This window comes from Gorilla gorilla, chromosome 15 (genome assembly GCF_029281585.2).
Source record: "Gorilla gorilla gorilla isolate KB3781 chromosome 15, NHGRI_mGorGor1-v2.1_pri, whole genome shotgun sequence".
Lineage (NCBI taxonomy): Eukaryota > Metazoa > Chordata > Mammalia > Primates > Hominidae > Gorilla > Gorilla gorilla.
Window position 1 is genome coordinate 122,632,212 of NC_073239.2, and position 20,459 is coordinate 122,652,670.

Here is a 20,459-nt window from a genome sequence, read left to right on the forward strand (position 1 = left end):
GAGCGAGGCCACAGCCCTGCCCCCGAGGCCCGCCCACCCCTCAGGCCACCCAGGTGCCACGGCCTCACCACTGCCTGCTCTGAGGCTTGAACATGGAGAGCAGAGCCAGGTCACCAACAGTATGTGGACAGCACAGAAGACAGCGTCAGGGACAGGTGGGGACAGTGTGGCGGACAGCGTCAGGGACAGGTGGAGACAGTGTGGGGCACAGTGTCCATGGGGGACAGTGTCAGGGACAGGTGGAGGCTGTGGGGGAGAGTGTTGGGGACAGGTGAGGACAGCATGGAGGAAAGTGTGAGGGACAGGGGACAGCATGGGGACAGTGACAGAGGTGGGGACAGTGTGGAGGACAGTGTCGGGGATAGGAGGGGACAGGAGGAAACAGTGTGGGGGACATTGTTGGGGACGGAGGGATAGCGTGGGGGACAGTGTTGGGCACAGGTCGAGAGGGTGGAGGAGAATGTCGGGGACAGGTGGGGACAGCATGGGGGACAGTGTCAGGGACATGGGACAGCATGGGGACAGTGTGTGACAGCATGGGGGACAATGTCAAGGACAGCTGGGGACAACGTGCGGCTGACCTTGAAGAAGGTGATGGTGGCACTGTAGCACACGCTTAGCAGGAAGAGTGTGATGAAGATGGTGATGGTCGTCCACAGCCCGTCCAGCTCCCCGTCCTGCGCCTCCGCACAGCTCTCCTCCAGTTGCAGCTCTGGACAGGAAGGGGGTGGTCAGTGCTGTGTCCCGCTGGGCTCGGGCATCTGGGGGTGATTCCCTCTGTGGCGGGACCCAGGATGTAGGGCCCGGCCGGGATGGCCCAACAGTGTCCTGAGGTCAGCTCCCCACAGCTGCCTGCCCTGGGCACCAGCTTTGGCCCCGGGACTCAGCCAGACACCCGGCCCTAGATAGCGACCTGGCCCTCAGCAGGACCCGCTCCCCATCTCCCGTGTCCCTCCCTGAGGCCCAGAAGGCAGGAGGATGGTGAAGCCCACCCCTCATGTGACCCCAGCTGCAGGGAAGGGCGGTATTGGGAAGTGGGCCAGAGCCAGGGACGCGACGTGGCGTGTGATCCCCTGTGTGTGGGGGCCTGTGTGTGTGTGGCGGCTGCAGGGGCACCTTGTGAGAGGAGGGCTGGGTTTGTCTGAGCTGGTCAGCAAGTGGAGAAGCTGCCGAGCGGCTCGTGGGCCTTGAGGTGCCGCGTGCGGCTCGTGGGGACCTATGTCCGAGGAGTGTTCACGTGTGGGAGGACCTTGCTCTGGTCTGGGTGCTGTGCAGGTCGCCCGGGTGAGACTCCGTGTATGAGGTGTGCACGTGTGTGTGTGGTGGCCGTGTGGCCGGCCAACCTCAGTGTGGGGTTTGTTTAACGGGTCTGGGCTGAGTGTGTGTGTGGGCATCTGGACCAGTCCCTCCATAGGGCCTGAGAGTGCATGTCCCCGGAGTCGGTTGTGTCCCCATGCGGGTTCGAGGCTGGGCAGGGCTGCCAGGGTTTAGTGCCGTGGGGGTAGATGGGTGAGGGAGGGCCTGTCCCTACGCACATGGACTAGGCATGCCCCCGAGTGGGCACGGGGGTCTGAGGACAGGGCGCTCACAGAACAGGACAGTCTCCTACAGAGGCAGGGGCTGTGTGTCTGTCCCCAGGGGCTCCTAGGGCTTCTCGTGGCTCAGCCCAGGGCAGCTGCTGCTGGAGGGAGGGCGACGCTGGCAAAGCCCCCACCCTGCCGAGGGCAGCCCCTGGCTGAGCCTCATCCTAGGTGGCCCAGGTACATCTGCACAGCCTGAGCCAGTGTGGGGACAGTGCGACCCGCTCTGCATCCCTCATGCCACTCAGGCCTCAGACTCGGCCTGACCCGTGGAAAGAACCATCACAGTCTCGCAGGGGCCCAGGGCAGCGCTGGGTGCTTTATTTCCATGCTGGGTGCCCGGGAAGTATGTACACGGGGTACGTGCCAAGCATCCTCGCGCCACCCCGAGAGCCCGGGGAGCGGGGGCTTGCCGGCCGTGGCACTCATTTACCCAGAGACAGGGAGAGGCTCTTCTGCGTGTAGTGGTTGTGCAGAGCCTCATGCATCACGGAGCATGAGAAGACGTTCCCCTGCTGCCACCTGCTCTTGTCCACGGTGAGCTTGCTGTAGAGGAAGAAGGAGCCGTCGGAGTCCAGCATGGGAGGCGTGGTCTTGTAGTTGTTCTCCGGCTGCCCGCCGCTCTCCCACTCCACGGCGATGTCGCTGGGGTAGAAGCCTTTGACCAGGCAGGTCAGGCTGACCTGGTTCTTGGTCATCTCCTCCCGGGATGGGGGCAGGGTGTACACCTGTGGTTCTCGGGGCTGCCCTGTAGGGACAGAGGTTGGCACAGTGGTCACTCCCAGGGCAGAGGGTGGGCCGAGCTGACCTCTGTCCATGTGGCCCTCATACCCCGTGGGTCCCACCTTTGGTTTTGGAGATGGTTTTCTCGATGGGGGCCGGGAGGCCTTTGTTGGAGACCTTGCACTTGTACTCCTTGCCGTTCAGCCAGTCCTGGTGCACGACGGTGAGGACGCTGACCACACGGTACGTGCTGTTGAACTGCTCCTCCCGTGGCTTTGTCTTGGCATTATGCACCTCCACGCCGTCCACGTACCAGTTGAACTGGACCTCAGGGTCTTCGTGGCTCACGTCCACTACCACACATGTGACCTCAGGGGTCCGGGAGATCATGAGGGTGTCCTTGGGTTTTGGGGGGAAGAGGAAGACTGACGGTCCTGCCACAGGTGGTGCTGAGGAAGAGATGGAGGTGGACGTGTCAGCACCCAGCTGGGGCCTGTCCCTGGGTGCAGGCTACTCTAGGGCACTTGTCCCACCTTGAGCTGGAGGGCGGGGCCTGGGCTGGCTTACCTGGGCATGGTGGGCACTCGACACAACATTTGGGCTCTGCAGAGAGAAGATTGGGAGTTACTCAGATCTGAGAGGAGAGAAGGTGTCTGAGCTGAGGGAGTGGAGAGTTTGGCCTTTAGGGTGGGCTTAGGTCAGTGGCAGGGTCCTCCCGGATATGGCTGTTGGCAGGTCTGAGTGCAGCACCTGCCCCTGTGTGCGCAGGGCCTGGGGTAGGGGCATCCAGCCTGTGCCTGCCTGGAGCCTGGTGGAAAAAGCCAAAAGACCCTCTCCCTGAGCATGAGTGGGGCGGGCAGAGGCCTTCCGGTGAGGAGACAGACGGGGCCTGCCTTGCTGCCCTGGGCTGGGGCTGCACAGCCGGGGTGCGTCCAGGCAGGAGGGCTGAGCCTGGCTTCCAGCAGACACCCTCCCTCCCTGTGCTGGCCTCTCACCAACTCTCTTGTCCACCTTGGTGTTGCTGGGCTTGTGATCTACGTTGCAGGTGTAGGTCTGGGTGCCCAAGCTGCTGGAGGGCACGGTCACCACGCTGCTGAGGGAGTAGAGTCCTGAGGACTGTAGGACAGCCGGGAAGGTGTGCACGCCGCTGGTCAGGGCGCCTGAGTTCCACGACACGGTCACCGGTTCGGGGAAGTAGTCCTTGACCAGGCAGCCCAGGGCTGCTGTGCCCCCAGAGGTGCTCTTGGAGGAGGGCGCCAGGGGGAAGACCGATGGGCCCTTGGTGGAGGCTGCAAGAGAGGTGGTGCCATGTGACCGTGGTGTGGGACAGAGCTGGGCCCAGGGCGCAGAGGCCCCTGGGTTCTTAACTGTCCGTGAGGTTAAGCGTCCAGTGTCTGGGCTCATGGGCATTGGGTGTGCACCTGGCTGGCGCCACCTGCGTCACCTTAGCCCGCTCCCTGCCCCAAAGCCAAGGTCAGGCCCAGCCTGCCCCAGAAAGCTTGCAGGACTGGTGGCCCTGTGGTACCCTTCTGCAGGCACCCCTGTAGCCTAGGAGGCGGGGCTAGGCAGCCAGGTCAGCGCTCTCTGCCTGCCGGGAGTCAGCACAGTCCAGGGCCTCTAGCTTGGCCTCAGCTCTGGACATCGGTGCCACCTCAGGGACGACTCATGCCCATTGGCCCCACTCCAGCCTTTCATGGGTGCCTGGCTTGACCAGTGGACACTGTTCTCAGATGGCTTCTCGTGGGTCCACTGAGTCCCCTGAAGCCCCTGACCCTGCCGCCCCAGCGTGGCCCTCCCCTAGTGAGTGGGCCTGACTTGCCCAGGGCCCTGGTCACAGCCTGCCCTCTGCCCTCTGCCCTCCAAGGCCCTTTTCTTCTGTGCAGCAGAGGGGCCAGACACTGCATAGGGTCGGTGCTCTTCAGCCCCAGGGCCCCGGAACCCCCTGCCTTGGAATAGCCTCCTGGAGCCGCCTCCTCAGCCTCTCCCCTCCTTTCCCCTTAGCCCCAGTGTGCAGCAGCCCAGGTCAGGGCCCTGAGTGCCTGGATGCCCCCTGCCTCCCAGTGTCCTGCATTACTTCTGGAGGCTCAGTCACCACACCCTTACCCTCCCAGCCCTGGCCTGTCCTTCTCGGCCACCAGCCCACCTCCTCCCTCTCTCCAGAGCTTCCCCCGGCAAGGTCCCTGCTGGGCTCAGCCCAGGCCCCCCAGCACAGGTAGGAGCCTTGCACCTGCCCTTGGCCCTCCCCACCCTGCATGGTGCCAGGACCCCCAGGCCACAGGGAGGCCCCATTTCTCTCTGCCACTGGCCCAGTGGCCCTGGAGTCCCACTGCAGGTGGGGTGTGCCCCTGACCTCTGAGGAAGCTAAGTGCCCTGCCCTCAGCCAGGCCATCCCCTCTGCTCAGCCCCAGGGCCCCGCTCACCACCCCTTCCCCTCACCTGCACCACAGGCTCTGGCTGACTCTGCCCAGGCCCTGAATGGGCCCCTCTGGCTGCCCTCTGCTGCTACACTGCCCTGCACCACCTCCACTCAGCTTCATTGTGCTGGTGGCCCTGGCTCCTGGCAGCCCATCTTGCTCCTTCTGGGGCACCAGCCTCAGAGGCCTTCCTGCCCAGGGTCCACTGGGGCCAGCCCTGGGACCCTCCTGGTCTCAAGCACACGTTCCCCCTGCAGCCACACCTGCCCCTGCCTGAGAGCTCAGCCCTGAGCCCTGGAACGCCTTCCCTTCTCCATCCCAGCTCACCCTTGCCAACTGCTCAGTGGGATGGACTCACACTCCCTTCCCGGCACCAGGAGGCTGCACTGCACTTTCACCAGCCCTCAGCTGTCTGTTGCGAGCAACTACCCAGCTCCTGCCAAAGTCTAGGAGCTGAGTGATGCCTCCCACCATCCCTGCTCACCTGTGGCTGCCTTGCCCTGAGCTCTAGTGCCTGTCCCCTGCTCGTCCTGCCTCCCACCAGCTCTGCTGACCTGCGGCGGCTCTGCCCTGTTTGCCTGAGTTCCAGGAGCTGCCCCCTGCTCGTCCTGCCTCCCACCGGCCCTGCTCACCTGTGGCTGCTCTGCCCAGGTCGCCTGAGCTCCAGGAGCTGCCCCTGCTCGTCCTGCCCCCCACCGGCCCTGCTCACCTGCGGCTGCTCTGCCCAGGTCACCTGAGCTCCAGGAGCTGCCCCCTGCTCCTCCTGCCCCCCACCGGCCCTGCTCACCTGCGGCTGCTCTGCCCAGGTCCCCTGAGCTCCAGGAGCTGCCCCCTGCTCCTCCTGCCCCCCACCGGCCCTGCTCACCTGTGGCTGCTCTGCCCAGGTCCCCTGAGCTCCAGGAGCTGCCCCCTGCTCCTCCTGCCCCCCACCAGCCCTGCTCACCTGTGGCTGCCTTGCCCTGAGCTCTAGTGCCTGTCCCCTGCTCGTCCTGCCTCCCACCGGCCCTGCTCACCTGTGGCTGCCTTGCCCTGAGCTCTAGTGCCTGTCCCCTGCTCGTCCTGCCTCCCACCGGCCCTGCTCACCTGTGGCTGCCTTACCCTGAGCTCTAGTGCCTGTCCCCTGCTCGTCCTGCCTCCCACCGGCCCTGCTCACCTGTGGCTGCCTTACCCTGAGCTCTAGTGCCTGTCCCCTGCTCGTCCTGCCTCCCACTGGCCCTGCTCACCTGTGGCTGCTCTGCTCTGATTCCCTGAGGCAAAGCCTCAGTCCTGCTCACCTTCTGATGCTCTCCTCTGTCCCCTGAGCTCCAGGGGCTGTCCCCTGCTCCTCCTGCTTCCTACCAGCCCCTGCTCACCTGTGGCTGCTCTGCCCTGGTCCCCTGAGCTCCAGGGGCTTCCCCCTGCTCTTCCTGCCCCCACCAGCCCCTGTTCACCTTCAGATGCCCTCCCCTGGTCCCCTGAAGTCCCGGAGCTGCCCCCTGTTCCTCCTGCCTCCCACCAGCCCATGCTCACCTGCGGCTGCTCTGCCCTGGTCCCGAATTCCAGGGGCTGCACCCTGCTCGCCCACCTCCCACTAGCCGTGCTCAGCTCTTGATGCTCTGTCCTGGTCCCCTGAGCTCCAGGAGCTGTCCCCTACTCGTCCTGCTACCCACCAGCCCCTGCTCACCTGCGGCTGCTCTGCCCTGGTCCCCTGAGCTCCAGGGTCTTCCCCCTGCTCATCCTGCCTCCCACCTGCCCTTGTTCACCTTCAGTTGCTATGCCCTGGTCTGCTGAGCTCCAGGAGGTGCCACCTGCTCCTTCTGCCCCCACCTGCCCTGCTCACCTGTGGCTGCTCGGTCCTGGTACCCTGAACTCCAATGCCTGCCCCCTGCTCACTCTGCCCTCCCTCAACCCAGGGCAGCAACGTCACTCAGGCCACTGTTGCTCCCCTGCCTGTCCTGGCACCCTCTGTCCAGGTTTGGGCTGTTTTTCTGGCCTCATTTTTGTTTTTGCAGCACTTGGCTTGTTCCCTATGCTGTGGAGCAGCCCCAGGGTCCAGTCAGGTCTCCCCAACAGAGCCACTTGCTCTTGCCCATGTGCCCCTCCTGGGTGAGCTCCCAGATCCTCCCGTCCCTGCACTGCTCCTGCTCTGGAAGCCTATCCAGAACCTCAGCTCCTCAGTGGCCTCTGCTCTGCTGAGTCAGCTCCCTGAACGCAAGGAGCCTCAGCCCCTCCCCTCGCCCCAGGCCTGCTGTGCTCTGGGCCTTTCTGGGCCTGCCTGGACTCTTCCCTTCTCCCGTCTGTGCACTCAGCACAGCTCTCCCCTCCACTCCGCTGCTGACCACAGCCCTGCTCCCCGCCAGCAGGTGCCCCAGCGCCATCAGCTGGCTCTGAGCCCAGCCCCTGTCCCTCCCCTGTCCCTGCCTCTGCCTCTGGGCTCCTTGGCTTCCACCCTCCTATCCTGCTGCCACACTCACCCTCGCTGCTCTGCTCCCGGCTCACCTGCTGTCATTGGTCCTGGCTGAGAGAGGGCCCCATGGCCAGCACTGCTGACCCTGCCCTGGGCTCCGGTGATGCTGCCAGCCTGGACAAGCCCCTCCGTTCACCTCGGGCCTCTCCTCCTGCCTCGCTCTACTGCCTCCTCAGCTCAGGTGGGTCCTGCCCATCCTGGCATCACCCCACGGCCGGCTCTGCCGCATCCCATCATGTTCCTCGTGCTCCCAGCCTGGTCGTCCTGGAGGCCTCAGTCAGCCTCTGGTGTGTCCTGCCCTGTTGGCTTGGAAGCCCCTGCCCATGGTCCCCATCATCTCGCACTGGGTGGGCATCGGTGCCTGAAGGCTGCCCACCTCCCCCGTGCTGGCTCCGCTTGGGCCTCCATGTGGGGCTGGCCTCGGCCCCGCGTCTCCCCAGCCTCTTGCAGCCTGTTCAGCAGCTGAGGTCCGGGAGCGCCCACGGCTGCACCCAGGCTCTGTCCTTCTTCTCCCGAGCCTGTGCCCCTGCCCTGTGCTGACCCCACTCACCAAGGTGGGGGTCTCAGCCCGTCCTGTTCTGGCGCGGTACATGTGGGCAGCCCTGCCCACGCCGTCAGCTGCTATTTGTCTTCCTAGGAAATCACAGCTTGGCCCTCAGGTCCCCAGGGGTGTGAACTCCACACTGCAAAGACTAAGAACAGGATTGAAACCGGCGGCACCGCTTACTTCCTGAAGTTCCCTTTTCTTCTGGTGGTTTCTGTGTCAGAGGGCGAGGGGGAGTCCAGACACAGCCGAGGCTGCCTCATGGGTGTGTGGGGATGGGGGTGGTGGCTGCCCCATACTCCCCCATACTCACGGGACAAGGTGGGGAGCCCGGACCTTGTGTGCTGCTCTTTTCTCTGTCTCTGAGTCCCTGGGGCTGGACTGAGACTGGCAGCGATTATGACCATTCTGCCCGTGATCTCAGCCTCTCAATACCTGGGCCTCTCATCTGAAGCTTCTGGCCCCCACTGGGCCCTGGTGGCTGCTTTGGCCTGGGCGTCTCTCCAGCTGAGTCTCACTCATGGTGCAGGGAGGGGAGTGTGAGTTCATCCCGCTGAGCAGCTGGCAAAGGCCAGCTGGGATGGAGAAGGGAAGGCGTTCCAAGGCTCAGGGCTGAGCTCACAGGCAGGGGCAGGTCTGGCTGCAGGGAGAATGTGTGTGCTTGAGACCAGGAGGGTCCCAGGGCTGCCGAGTGGACCCTGCACAGGAAGGCCTCTGAGGCTGGTGCTCCAGAAGGAACAAGATGGGCTGCCAGGAGCCAGGGCCACCAGCTGTGCTCCTGGGGGCCGAGGGGACGTGGGACAGGTGGATGAACACACTGAAGCTGAGTGGAGGTGGTGCAGGGCAGTGTAGCAGCAGAGGGCAGCCAGAGGGGCCCATTCAGGGCCTGGGCAGAGTTGGCCAGTGCCTGTGGTGCAGGTGAGGGGAAGGGGTAGGGGGCAGGGCCCTGGGGCTGAGCAGAGGGGATGGCCTCTGCTTAGCTTAGGGCACTTAGCTTCTTCAGAGGCGAGGGGCACACCCGAGTTGCAGTGGGACTCCAGGGCCACTGGACTACAAGCAGAGAGAGAAATGGGGCCTCCCTTGGGCCTGGGGGATGCTGGCATCATGCAGGGTGGGGAGGGCCAAGGGCAGGTGCAAGGCTCCTACCTGTGCCGGGGGAGCCTGGACTGAGATCAGGAGGGACCTTGCCAGGCCGAAGCTCTAGAGAGAGGGAGGAGCTGGGGAAGGACGAACGTGGAAGTGGGAGGTAAGGGGGGATGGGATGAGGCCAGAGGGACTGGGCAGACCAAAAGCCCGAGAAGGTGTCGCACAGGAAGTGTCCAGAATGGAATAGGAAGTGTCCGGAATGGAAAACAAAGCATCCAGCATGGAACAGGAAGCATCCAGAATAGAACAGGTAGCATCCAGAGTGGAAGAAGAAACGTCCAGCATGGAACAGGAAGCATCCAGAATGTAATAGGAAGCATCCAGAGTGGAACAAGAAACGTCCAGCATGGAACAGGAAGCATCCAGAGTGGAACAGGAAACGTCCAGCGTGGAACAGGAAGCATCCAGAGTGGAACAAGGAACGTCCAGCATGGAACAGGCAGCATCCAGAGTGAAACGGGAAGCGTCCAGCGTGGAATGGGAAGCATCCAGAGTGGAACAGGAAGCATCCAGAATGTAACAGGAAGCATCCAGCATGGAACAGGAAGCATCCAGAGTGGAACAAGAAACGTCCAGCATGGAACAGGAAGCATCCAGAGTGGAACAGGAAACGTCTAGCGTGGAACAGGAAGCATCCAGAGTGGAACAAGAAACGTCCAGCATGGAACAGGAAGCATCCAGAGTGAAACGGGAAGCGTCCAGCGTGGAACAGGAAGCATCCAGAGTGGAACAGGAAACATCCAGAATGTAACAAACAGGAAGCATCCAGAGTGGAACAGGAAATGTCCAGCATGGAACAGGAAGCATCCAGAATGTAACAGGAAACATCCAGCATGGAACAGGAAGCATCCATAGTGGAACAGGAAACGTCTAGCGTGGAACAGGAAGCATCCAGAGTGGAACAAGAAACGTCCAGCATGGAACAGGAAGCATCCAGAGTGAAACGGGAAGCGTCCAGCGTGGAACAGGAAGCATCCAGAGTGGAACAGGAAACATCCAGAATGTAACAAACAGGAAGCATCCAGAGTGGAACAGGAAATGTCCAGCATGGAACAGGAAGCATCCAGAATGTAACAGGAAACATCCAGCATGGAACAGGAAGCATCCATAGTGGAACAGGAAACGTCTAGCGTGGAACAGGAAGCATCCAGAGTGGAACAAGAAACGTCCAGCATGGAACAGGAAGCATCCAGAGTGAAACGGGAAGCGTCCAGCGTGGAACAGGAAGCATCCAGAGTGGAACAGGAAACATCCAGAATGTAACAAACAGGAAGCATCCAGAGTGGAACAGGAAATGTCCAGCATGGAACAGGAAGCATCCAGAATGTAACAGGAAACATCCAGCATGGAACAGGAAGCATCCATAGTGGAACAGGAAACGTCTAGCGTGGAACAGGAAGCATCCAGAGTGGAACAAGAAACGTCCAGCATGGAACAGGAAGCATCCAGAGTGAAACGGGAAGCGTCCAGCGTGGAACAGGAAGCATCCAGAGTGGAACAGGAAACATCCAGAATGTAACAAACAGGAAGCATCCAGAGTGGAACAAGAAACGTCCAGCATGGAACAGGAAGCATCCAGAGTGGAACAAGAAACGTCCAGTGTGGAACAGGAAGCATCCAGAGTGGAACAGGAAACGTCCAGCATGGAACAGGAAGCATCCAGAGTGGAACAAGAAACATCCAGCATGGAACAGGAAGCATCCATAGTGGAACAAGAAACGTCCAGCGTGGAACAGGAAGCGTCCAGCGTGGAATGGGAAGCATCCAGAATGTAACAGGAAGCATCCAGCATGGAACAGGAAGCATCCAGCTTGGAACAGGAAACGTCCAGCGTGGAACAGGAAGCATCCAGAGTGGAACAGGAAACATCCAGCATGGAACAGGAAGCATCCAGAGTGGAACAAGAAACGTCCAGCATGGAACAGGAAGCATCCAGAGTGGAACAAGAAACGTCCAGTGTGGAACAGGAAGCATCCAGAGTGGAACAGGAAACGTCCAGCATGGAACAGGAAGCATCCAGAATGTAACAGGAAGCATCCAGAGTGGAACAAGAAACATCCAGCATGGAACAGGAAGCATCCATAGTGGAATAAGAAACGTCCAGCGTGGAACAGGAAGCGTCCAGCGTGGAACGGGAAGCATCCAGAATGTAACAGGAAGCATCCAGCATGGAACAGGAAGCATCCAGCGTGGAACAGGAAACGTCCAGCATGGAACAGGAAGCATCCAGAGTGGAACAGGAAACATCCAGCGTGGAACAGGAAGCATCCAGAGTGGAACAAGAAACATCCAACATGGAACAGGAAGCATCCAGAATGGAAAAGGAAGCATCCAGAGTGGAACAGGAAGCATCCAGAGTGGAACAGGAAATGTCCAGCATGGAACAGGAAGCATCCAGCATGGAACAGGAAGCATCCAGCATGGAACAGGGAGCATCCAGCATGGAACAGGGAGCATCCAGAGTGGAACAGGAAATGTGCAGCATGGAACAGGAAGCATCCAGCATGGAACAGGAAGCATCCAGCAAGGAAAAGGAAGCGTCCAGAACGGACACTTGCGAGGGGAAATCATGTCCCTCCCAGTAAATGTGCTCTCCACAAGGACCTGGCCTGCCCTTGTGACCCTGCTGGATCCCTGAGCTGGCACCAGTGCGGCCCACAGAGAGAATGTCCAGGAGACAGGTGGAGGTGCACGTGTGGGTCCCTGGGGAAATCCATCCTCCAGCCCCGGGCTCCCAATTGGCTCCCAGCCTCTCGTTCCAGCTTCACCCCATGGAGCTCATAATGGGCTCAACCTCCCAGGCTGGGGGAGGACGGAGTGAGGGGTCCCCGCACTGCCCAGGGCACACCCAGGAGGCTGGGGAGTCTGCACTGGGCTGGGGCAGGGAGGCCTCATGCAGCCTGTAGGGCTGGCAGCTCAGGACAACACTCGTATCTGTTAGCTGCAGCCCTGGCAACACAGCACCCCAGACTGCGTGGCTTAAACAACAGACGTTTACTCCGTCCTGGTTCTGGAGGCCGGGCATCTGGGATGGAGGCCTCGGCGGGGCTGGCACCTCTGTGTCATGGGAGACTCTGTCCCAGGCTCTCTCCTTGCTGCTGGGCTTTGCCGGCCGTCTCTGCTGCTCTTGGCTTGTGGAAGCAGCACCATCTTCACAGGGTGTTCTACCCACGTGCTGTCTGTGCCCAGATTCCCCTTTTCATGAGGACAGCAGTCATATTGGATCAGAGGCTTGCCCTACTCCAGGGTGACCTCATCTGAACTTGATTGCAGCTGCAAAGACTGTTTCCAGACAAGGTCACATTCTGTGGTCCTGGGGGTTAGGACTTCAACACATGAATTTATAGGGGACACATTTTAACCCACGACAGTTTGCCCTCCGTTCCCCCATAATCATGTCCTTCTCACAGGCAAAATCCCTACATCCCATAGCAACATCTCCACGATGGATAACCCCTTCCAGCACCAACTCTTAGTCCACAATCTCAGAGAAATATCACCTGCATCAAGTGTGGGAGAAACCCAGGGTGAGATTAGGAGAGAAACCACAGCAGGGGTGGCGAGCCTCCTGCCCCCTCCGGCCCAGGTGAGGCTGTGTGCACTGTGTGGGTGTGCCTGGGGCTCCACTTGCCCCTCCCATGTACCTGCTCATTTTCCCCAGGCTGTGGGCATTTGGGGCAGGGGCCTCAGTGCCTGGTCGGCTCTCTCCCGGTTCTATCCAATGCCCCAAGCTGTGCTGGGCTGCAGAGGCCGGGCAGGGTGGGCGCCCAGGAAGGAGGATGGCATCCCAGCTGGGGCTCCATCTCTGGCCTCTGCCAGCCTTGAGATCCCCGGTCGTCTGTGTCTCCCTCCGGGGGCCCAGCAGGCCTGCTCAGCTCTGAGCCCCATGTCCGTTCTCACCCTGCTCTGCTTTTCCTTGGGGTGCTGGCCCTGCCCTGGCCTCCAGAAATGGCCCCTGCCCCCACCCCTTCCTGTCTGAGGGGCCGGGCTGTTCCTCTCCTGCCTGGCGTTTGCCCACCTAGGCCCAATAGGCACAGTGCCCCCAGCCCCTCCTGCCCTCTTCTGGCCTTCACGCCCAGCCATGCCGGCAGCCTGCCTCAGTGGCCTGGGCCTTCGCCAGCGCCTGGCTCTGTGTCCAGCTGCCACTCCTGTGGCCCCACAGTGCTGCCCCTTTCCCTCAGTGACGGGGGCTGGACTGCCTGGGAACGGGCAGTGTCTCAGCTGTACACACCTGTGTGTGTCAGTGTGCGCATGGGAGTGTGTGTGTGTGCTGGGGGTGTGTGCAGGAATGCTTGTGTCTGGGGGGCAGGGGGAGCGTCTGCCTTCCTGCCCCAGGCCTGGAATGGCGGTGCCAGGGTGGGTGGGAGCAGCGCGTGCGAGGACAGTGCTGCTTTGACGTCTGCGTGTGGCTGGTGGGGGCGGGAGGACGTGGTGTGGCACGAGTCTCGGGCTCCCCATCTCCATCCAGCTGATCCCGGATGGCTGCGCTCCTGAGGGTTTAGAGCAGCCCAGGGGGTCAGGAGGCTGTTGGGACGCTGGAGGCAAGCGCTGGCAGGGATGGGGGTGGGCTGGCCAGGCAGCGTGGCCAGGGGGCTTCGAGCCGGGGCAGTGAACCATCTCCCAACTTTTTAAAGTTTTAAAGTTTAAAAGTCATATTTACTCAAGTGTAGTTTACATTCAGTATAATCCATCCTGTGACATGTGAGTTTCAACAAATGCACACTCATGCGACCACCACCGTAATCCAGATGAACAGTTGCAAGAAGATGTAGAATCTCTCCAAAAATTCCACCAGGCCCCTTTGCAATCAACGCCTCCCTGATGGCTAGGAATCCATTGATCTGCATTCTGTCAGAAGACTCAGAGTTCATCATTAAAATGATCTATTATGGAAAATATTATAAGCATACAAAACACAAAACCAAGTTTTAAAAAGTGAGGTATTTCTTAAAAGGTTTGTATACAAACAAAATGAAGGTACCTTCACATTTTACTACAGATATGTAGATAGTTTTCTTGGTGCACAGAGATAAGGCAGAATTAAGTCAGAATAAACATGTTCTAAAACTGACCTCCAGAAGAACTTGCCTTAGTCATTTCTTTGCAGAGTATGTGAACCAAGATTCGGGTTTGGTCTTTGGTGTTAGCACTGTGTCAAGGATCAGATAGAAAGTACAAATGGAGGGGCCCCTTTCTGAGGCCAGGCCCCACTGTCGGGGCATGTGGGGTGACCAGGGGCCAATACCAGCTGAGGCTAAGAGGCTGCTCTCAGAAGGGTAGGTTTGCAGGTGTCTCTTGAACCCTTTGTTCAGAACCAGGACATGTGTGGCTGGGCAGCAGCCTTCAGACCCCCCACAGGCTGATGCCCGGTGCCCACAGCCCTCTGTTGGGTTGTCAGGCCCCTGCACCCGTGGTGGGGTGCTGGGCTCCAGAGTTCCCTGGGACCAGCTGATCTCTTGTCCTTGGTTTTGGCCCAAATGCAAGCCCCTGGTCTCCTCCAAGTAACTTCCTTTCCCCAGGGCTGTCCAGGCCCCACCGCTGCCTGTTCCTTCCCAGGGCCTCCCGCAAGTCCCGATGCTGACGCCTCTCTGCCCACCTAGTTTGTGGCCGCCTCCTCTAGCTCTGTGTCTGCCTCCCAGCGAGGGAGCCGTGGTTGATGATCTCGTGAGTGTCTGCCCTTCTGAAGGGTCCAGTGTGAAGTCTCGTCAGTCTCACTTCAATGCGTAAGCACCTCTTCAGAAACCAGGGAGTCATCCGGGTTTCTCCATCCTTAACCATGTTTTCTAAAGGTTTTCTTGGCAATTTCCTGGCAATTTGCAAGACAGGATTTTTTGGTTGCCAACTTCCAATTAGCTTTAAACTTGCCACGATCTCCCAGGTCATCCCGTCCATCGATGATGCTTATTACATTCTTCCTGATTTCCATGTGGCCAAATTCAATAGTTATTTACCCCAGGCTTGTATTTTGGAGGCTAAAGAACTCTGTTACCAGCTATATCCGTGCTGTGGCTGCCATAACAAAATATCACAAATGTGGCTTAAAACAACAAAAATTTTTTCAGAGTTCTGGAGTCAGGAATCTGAGATCAAGGTGTTGGTGGCTGTCTCTGAGTGCTCCAGGGGAGGACCGTCCACCTCTTCCAGCTTCCTGTGGTGCAATAGTTTGGATGTGTGTCTCTCCAAATTTCATGTTGAGATGTGATTCCCAGTGTTGGAGGTGGGGCCTGGTGGGAGGTGATTAGATCATAGGGCTGGACCCCTCATGAATGGCTTAGCACCATCCCACAGCTGATGAGTGAGTTCTCCTCAGTTAGTCCCTGTGACAGCTGGTTGTTTAAAAGTCTGGGAAGTGCCACTTCTCTTATCTTGCTCCCTCTTGCCATGTGACATGCCTGCTCCCCCTTCACCTTCTGCCATGATTGCAATCTCCCTGAGGCCTCGCCAGAAGCAGATGCCAGGGCCATGTTTCCAGAATGGCCTGCAGAAATATGAGCTAATTAAACCTCCATTCCTTATTTCTCTTCTGCCTTCCCTGCACTTCCCTTCTGCCCTGCCCTGCCCTTCTGCCCTGCCGTTCTGCCCTCCCCTTCCCTGCCCTTCCCTTCTTGTCTTTTCAAGACAAGTTCTGACTATGTTGCCCAGGCTGGTCTCCAACTTCTGAGCTCAAGCGATCCTCCTGCCTCTGCCTCCCAAAATGCTAGGATGACAGGTATGAGCCACTGTGCCTGGTGCAAACCTCTTTTCTTTATAAATTACCAGATTCATGTATTTTTTTTTTTTCTAGTAACACAAATAGACTAACTCAGAACATTGGTATTGAGGAGTGGAACATTGCTAGAAAGATACCTGAAAATGTGGAAGCAGCTTTGGAATTAGGTAACAGGCAGAGAGGTTAGAAGAATTTGGAGGACTCAGAAGAAGACAGGAAGATGAGGGAAAGTTTGGAATTTCTTAGAGACTGATTAAATGGTTGTCACCAAAATGCTGATAGACATATGGACTGTGAAAGCCAGGCTGATGAAATCTCAGATGGAAATGAGGAACTTATTGGGAACTGGAGTAAAGGTCACGCTTGTTAAATCCTAAGAAACACCTTGGCAGCATTGTGTTCATGCCCTAGGGATCTGTGGAAGTTTGACCTTAAGAGTGATGACTTAGGGCATCTGGGGAAGACATTTCTAAGCAGACGTTTCTAAGGTGTGACCTGGTTGCTTCTAACAGTCTATGGTAAGATATGAGAGCAAAGAAATGACTTAAAGTTGGAAGTGATATTTAAAAGGTGTAAACGAGAAAATAAAATGCTAATCCAAGGGGATTCCAAAGAAACCTGGAAAACCAGTTCAGGTCATGACAGGAAGGGGAGGGTGGTTTGGACTCCCTCACTATACCCTCTCCCTGTTGGAGCTTAGGCTCAGCTGACCAGTGTTAACATTAAAACAGGGAGCTTAAGACTGACAAAGCAGACTCTTTGTAGCAATAAGGTATCAAATCCCAACCTGACTCTGGTATAGCATCACATGACAGGTGGCAGGCATGGAAGGAAATTAAAGTATTTTATGCCAGAATATATTTCTCTGGCACATTTTGGAAGGGCCCTGCAAAGCCATCTCTTGTGGAGGAAATGTATATTCTGTTGAGAATCTGTTTCCCTTTCCAGGTCTCTTCCTGATTCAGGAGAGATTTATCCAAGAGTCTGGCACCTTTTAGGTTCTGATAAGAGACATTGACCATCTCTTCTCTCTGGAACGTGGAGGCTTCATCTACATAACAAGAACCTTGGCTTCCACAACCTGCTTTATCTTAAGCGTCGCTTTTTGCTGACTTCAACTTTTTGGATAATTTAACTTTTCCAGCCAATTGCCAATCAGAAAATCTTCAAATCCACCTAGGATTTGGAATTCCCCACTTTGAATTGTCCTGCTTTTCCAAACCAAACCAAAACCAATGTATACTTTACATGTATTGATTGATGTCTCATGTCTCCCTAAAACATAAAACCAGGCCGCAACCCAACCACCTTGCACACATGTTCTCAGGACCTTTTGAGGCTGTGCCACAGTTCATGGCTCTCACATTTGGCTCAGAGTCAATCTTGTCAAGTGTTTTATAGAGTTTGGCTTTTTTCATCAACAAAGGGAAGCAGAGCATAAAAAATTTGGAAAATTCACAGCCTGGCCATATGGTAGAAAAGAAAAGGGATTTTCAGGAGACAAATATAAGTAGGCTATGGAGCAGCCACTTGCTAGAGAGATTAGCATAACTAAAAGGGAGCTAAGTGCTCATATCCAGAACAAAGGGAAGAAGGCCTTGAAGGCATTTCGGAAATCTCTGAGGTGGTCTTTCCCATCACAGGCCCAGAGGCCAAGAGGGAAAGGATGGTTTTGTGGGCCATGCCCATGGCCACTGCTGCCTGTGCAGCCCTGGGACACTGCTCTCCACATCCTGGTTCCTCTGGCTCCAGCCTTGGCTCAAAGGGCCCCAAGTACAGCTTAGGCTGCTTCTTTGGAGAGTGCAAGCCACTGTAAGCCTTGGGGACTTCCATCTGGTGTTAAGCCTGTAGGCCCCCAGAATGTAAGAGTGAAGGAAGCTTGGCATCTTCCCTCTAGATTTCAGAAATGTATGAGAAAGCCTAGGTGCCCAGACAGAAGCCTCCTGCCAGCATGGAGCCCTCACAGAGAACCTCTACTAGAGCAGTGCCAAAGAGAATGTGGGGTTGAACCCCCATATAATGTCCCCACCAGGGCACTGCCTAGCGGAGCTGTGGGAAGGGGGCCACTGTCCTCCAGGCCCCAGAATGGTGGATCCACTGGCAGCTTGCACCCTGAATCTGGAAAAGCCACAGGCACTCAACTCTATCATGTGAGAGAAGCCACAGGGGCAACATCCTCCAAAGCCACAGGGGTAGAGTTGTCCAAGGCTTTGGGAGCCCACCCCCTGCACCAGTGTGCCCTGGATATGGGACACACAGTCAAAGGAGATTACCTTGGAGCTTTAAGATTTAATGACTGCCCTGCTGGATTTCTGACGTGTATGGGGCATGTAGATCCTTTCTTTTTGCCAACTTCTCCCTGGTGGAATGGGAATGTTTACCCAATGTCTGCACTCTCATTGTATTTTGGGAGTCAATAATTTGTCTTTGATTTCATAGGCTGATAGGTGGAAGGGACTCATCTTCAGATGAGACTTGGGACTTGGGAATTTTGTGTTGATTCTGGAATGAGGTAAGACTTTGGGGGACTGTTGAGAAGGCATGATTGTATTTTGCAGTGTGAGAACGACATGAGATTTGGGGGGCCAGTGATGGAATGATATGGTTTATATATTTGTCCCCTCCAAATCTCATGTTGTAATATGACTCCCAGTGTTGGAAGTCGGGCCTGGTAGGAGGTGATTAGATCAAGGGGGCAGATCCCTCATGAATGATTTAGAATCATCCCCTTGGTGATGAGTGAGTTCTCTCCCAGTCAGCTCACACACAGTCTAGTTGTTTTAGTCTGGGCCCCCCCCTCAGCCTCTTGCTCCCATTCTTGCCATGTGGCATACCTGCTCTCCCTTCACCTTCTGCTATGATTGTAAGTTTCCTGAGGTCCTTGCCAGAAGCAGACGCTGATGCCATGCTTCCTATACAGCCTGCAGAACTGTGAGCTAATTCAATCTCTTTCCTTTATAAGTTACCCAGCCTCATGTATTTCTTTACAGTAATGCAAAGGGACAAACAGAGGTGGCTCCTGACACCCCTCATCTTCTCCTTTGTCATCATCTGGCTACTTCCATGAGTGTCTGTGTCCTCTCCTCTCATGAGGACACCAGTCTTTGGATTTGGGACCCATCGAAAATTTAGTGTGATATCATCTCAAGTCCTTAACCTAATTTGTAAAGACCCTATTTCCAAATAAGGTCACATTCTGAGGTTCCAGGTGGGCATACATTTGGCCAGGGAGTTGCCATCAACCCAGCACACCAGCCTACGCAGGTACATTTGCATATAGCTTAGGGTTGACCTTTCCCATGGAAGTATTACATCCCCCTCTGGACTCCAGTTTCGCATGTTTTAGAATCCTTCGCCTTGTCCAGCAGGATGAGTCTCTTTTCATTTTTAGTATTTTTCTCTCTCTTCTTTGGATTGGATTAAAAATAATTGACATAGTCTATTGATGCATCTTTAAGTTTTCAGTTCCTTCTCATGTCTGCTCCATTCTGTTATTAAACTTGGGTAATGTTTTTCTATTTCTTTTCTTTTTTAATAAAATAGAGATGGGATTTCACCATGTTGCCCAGGCTGGTCTCAAACTCCTGGGATCAAGTGATCCTTCCTTCTTGGCCTCCCAAAGTCCTAGGATAACAGGCATGGGCCACTGTGCCTGGCCAAATGATGTTTTTCATTTCAGAATCATACTTTTAGTTCTAGAATTTTCATTTGGTTCTTGTAAATATTTTCCCTTTCTTACAGATTCCCCATCTAGTCACTCATTATAACCATATTGTCCTTTAAGTCTTTGAACATATTTAAGATAACTTCTTTAAAGTCCTTGTGTGAAAACTGGGTCTGCATCTAGGTCATCTTGGAGTTGATCTCCATTGATCCGTTTTTCTTCTGACTATGGATCACATTTTCATGTTTCTTTGCATACATGGTAATTTTGGATGTGCACCTGATGCTGTTGATAACATGTGGTACAGGCTATGGGTTTTGCGTTCTTCCTTAGCAGGGCATTGATTGTTTTTTTCAATGTTAGGAAACAGCTTGAGTTGACTCAAACTCCCAAGTCTGTCTGCCTGGCAGTTGGCAGTAGCTGGAATCTCAGTTCTCTCGACCTTACAGGTGCTGCTTTCTGCTGGGCCCTTTGGAGTTTTCCCTACCCATGCACACCTAAGGGATCGGCCAGAGGTTTCAGTGGAGTTTACTTGCAGATTGTGGGGTTTCCCTTCGGTGACCTTCTCCTTTATGGACATCTTCTCTTCATTTCCAGCTGCTCTGAAAATGCAGCCCTGCATCCCACTCCTCACCAGGAGGGCTGCAGTTTCCTGCTTGAACTCTAGCTGCACCCATTACATGCCCTGGGGTGTGACTTCAGATGAATATTTCACAGAATAATCCTTACTAGTGTTTGCCTACTTGTGGTCACGTTCCAGTGCCTGCAATTGGTGTGTGTGGGTGTTGTGTGTGCTTACAGTGTTTCCAGTGTTTATAATTGCCATCTGCCAAAGGGCTAGTCTGATGTTAGCTGCTCCAGCATTACTGGAATCAGAACTACTTTCTCTCACGTGGTTTTTCATTTTCATTTCCCTGTTGACTAGTGTGGTTCAACACCTTTTCATATGTTTAGTGGCTATTTGGATATCTTCTGTAAAACATCTGTTCAATTCTCTTGCCTATTCCTCGTTGAATTATTTGATTTTTTTCTCGTTGGTTTACAGGGGTCTTCTTTATATTATGGATCTGTTTGTGTCAGTCAGTTATATATGTTTATAGGAAACATTGAGAAAAACAAAAGATTAGTAGGTGCCTTCCATGGAAAGCAAGGCATCATCTTGTACACTCTTCCAGGTTATTTCATTCTATGGAGCTCTGCATCTTTTATTTCCTTTGACCTATTTTACACCTC

The 20,459-nt window shown here is 56.2% G+C and overlaps 1 gene segment (V, D, J or C); it reads right to left on the reverse strand.

Moving 5' to 3' along the window:
- Nucleotides 1-1,870: 1,870 nt before the first annotated feature.
- On the reverse strand, nucleotides 1,871-4,224 carry LOC115933128 (immunoglobulin heavy constant gamma 2-like). The segment is given in 4 exon segments: nucleotides 1,871-2,328; nucleotides 2,426-2,752; nucleotides 2,871-2,906; nucleotides 3,299-4,224. Coding segments are annotated over 4 exon segments (1,101 nt in total).
- Nucleotides 4,225-20,459: the final 16,235 nt, after the last annotated feature.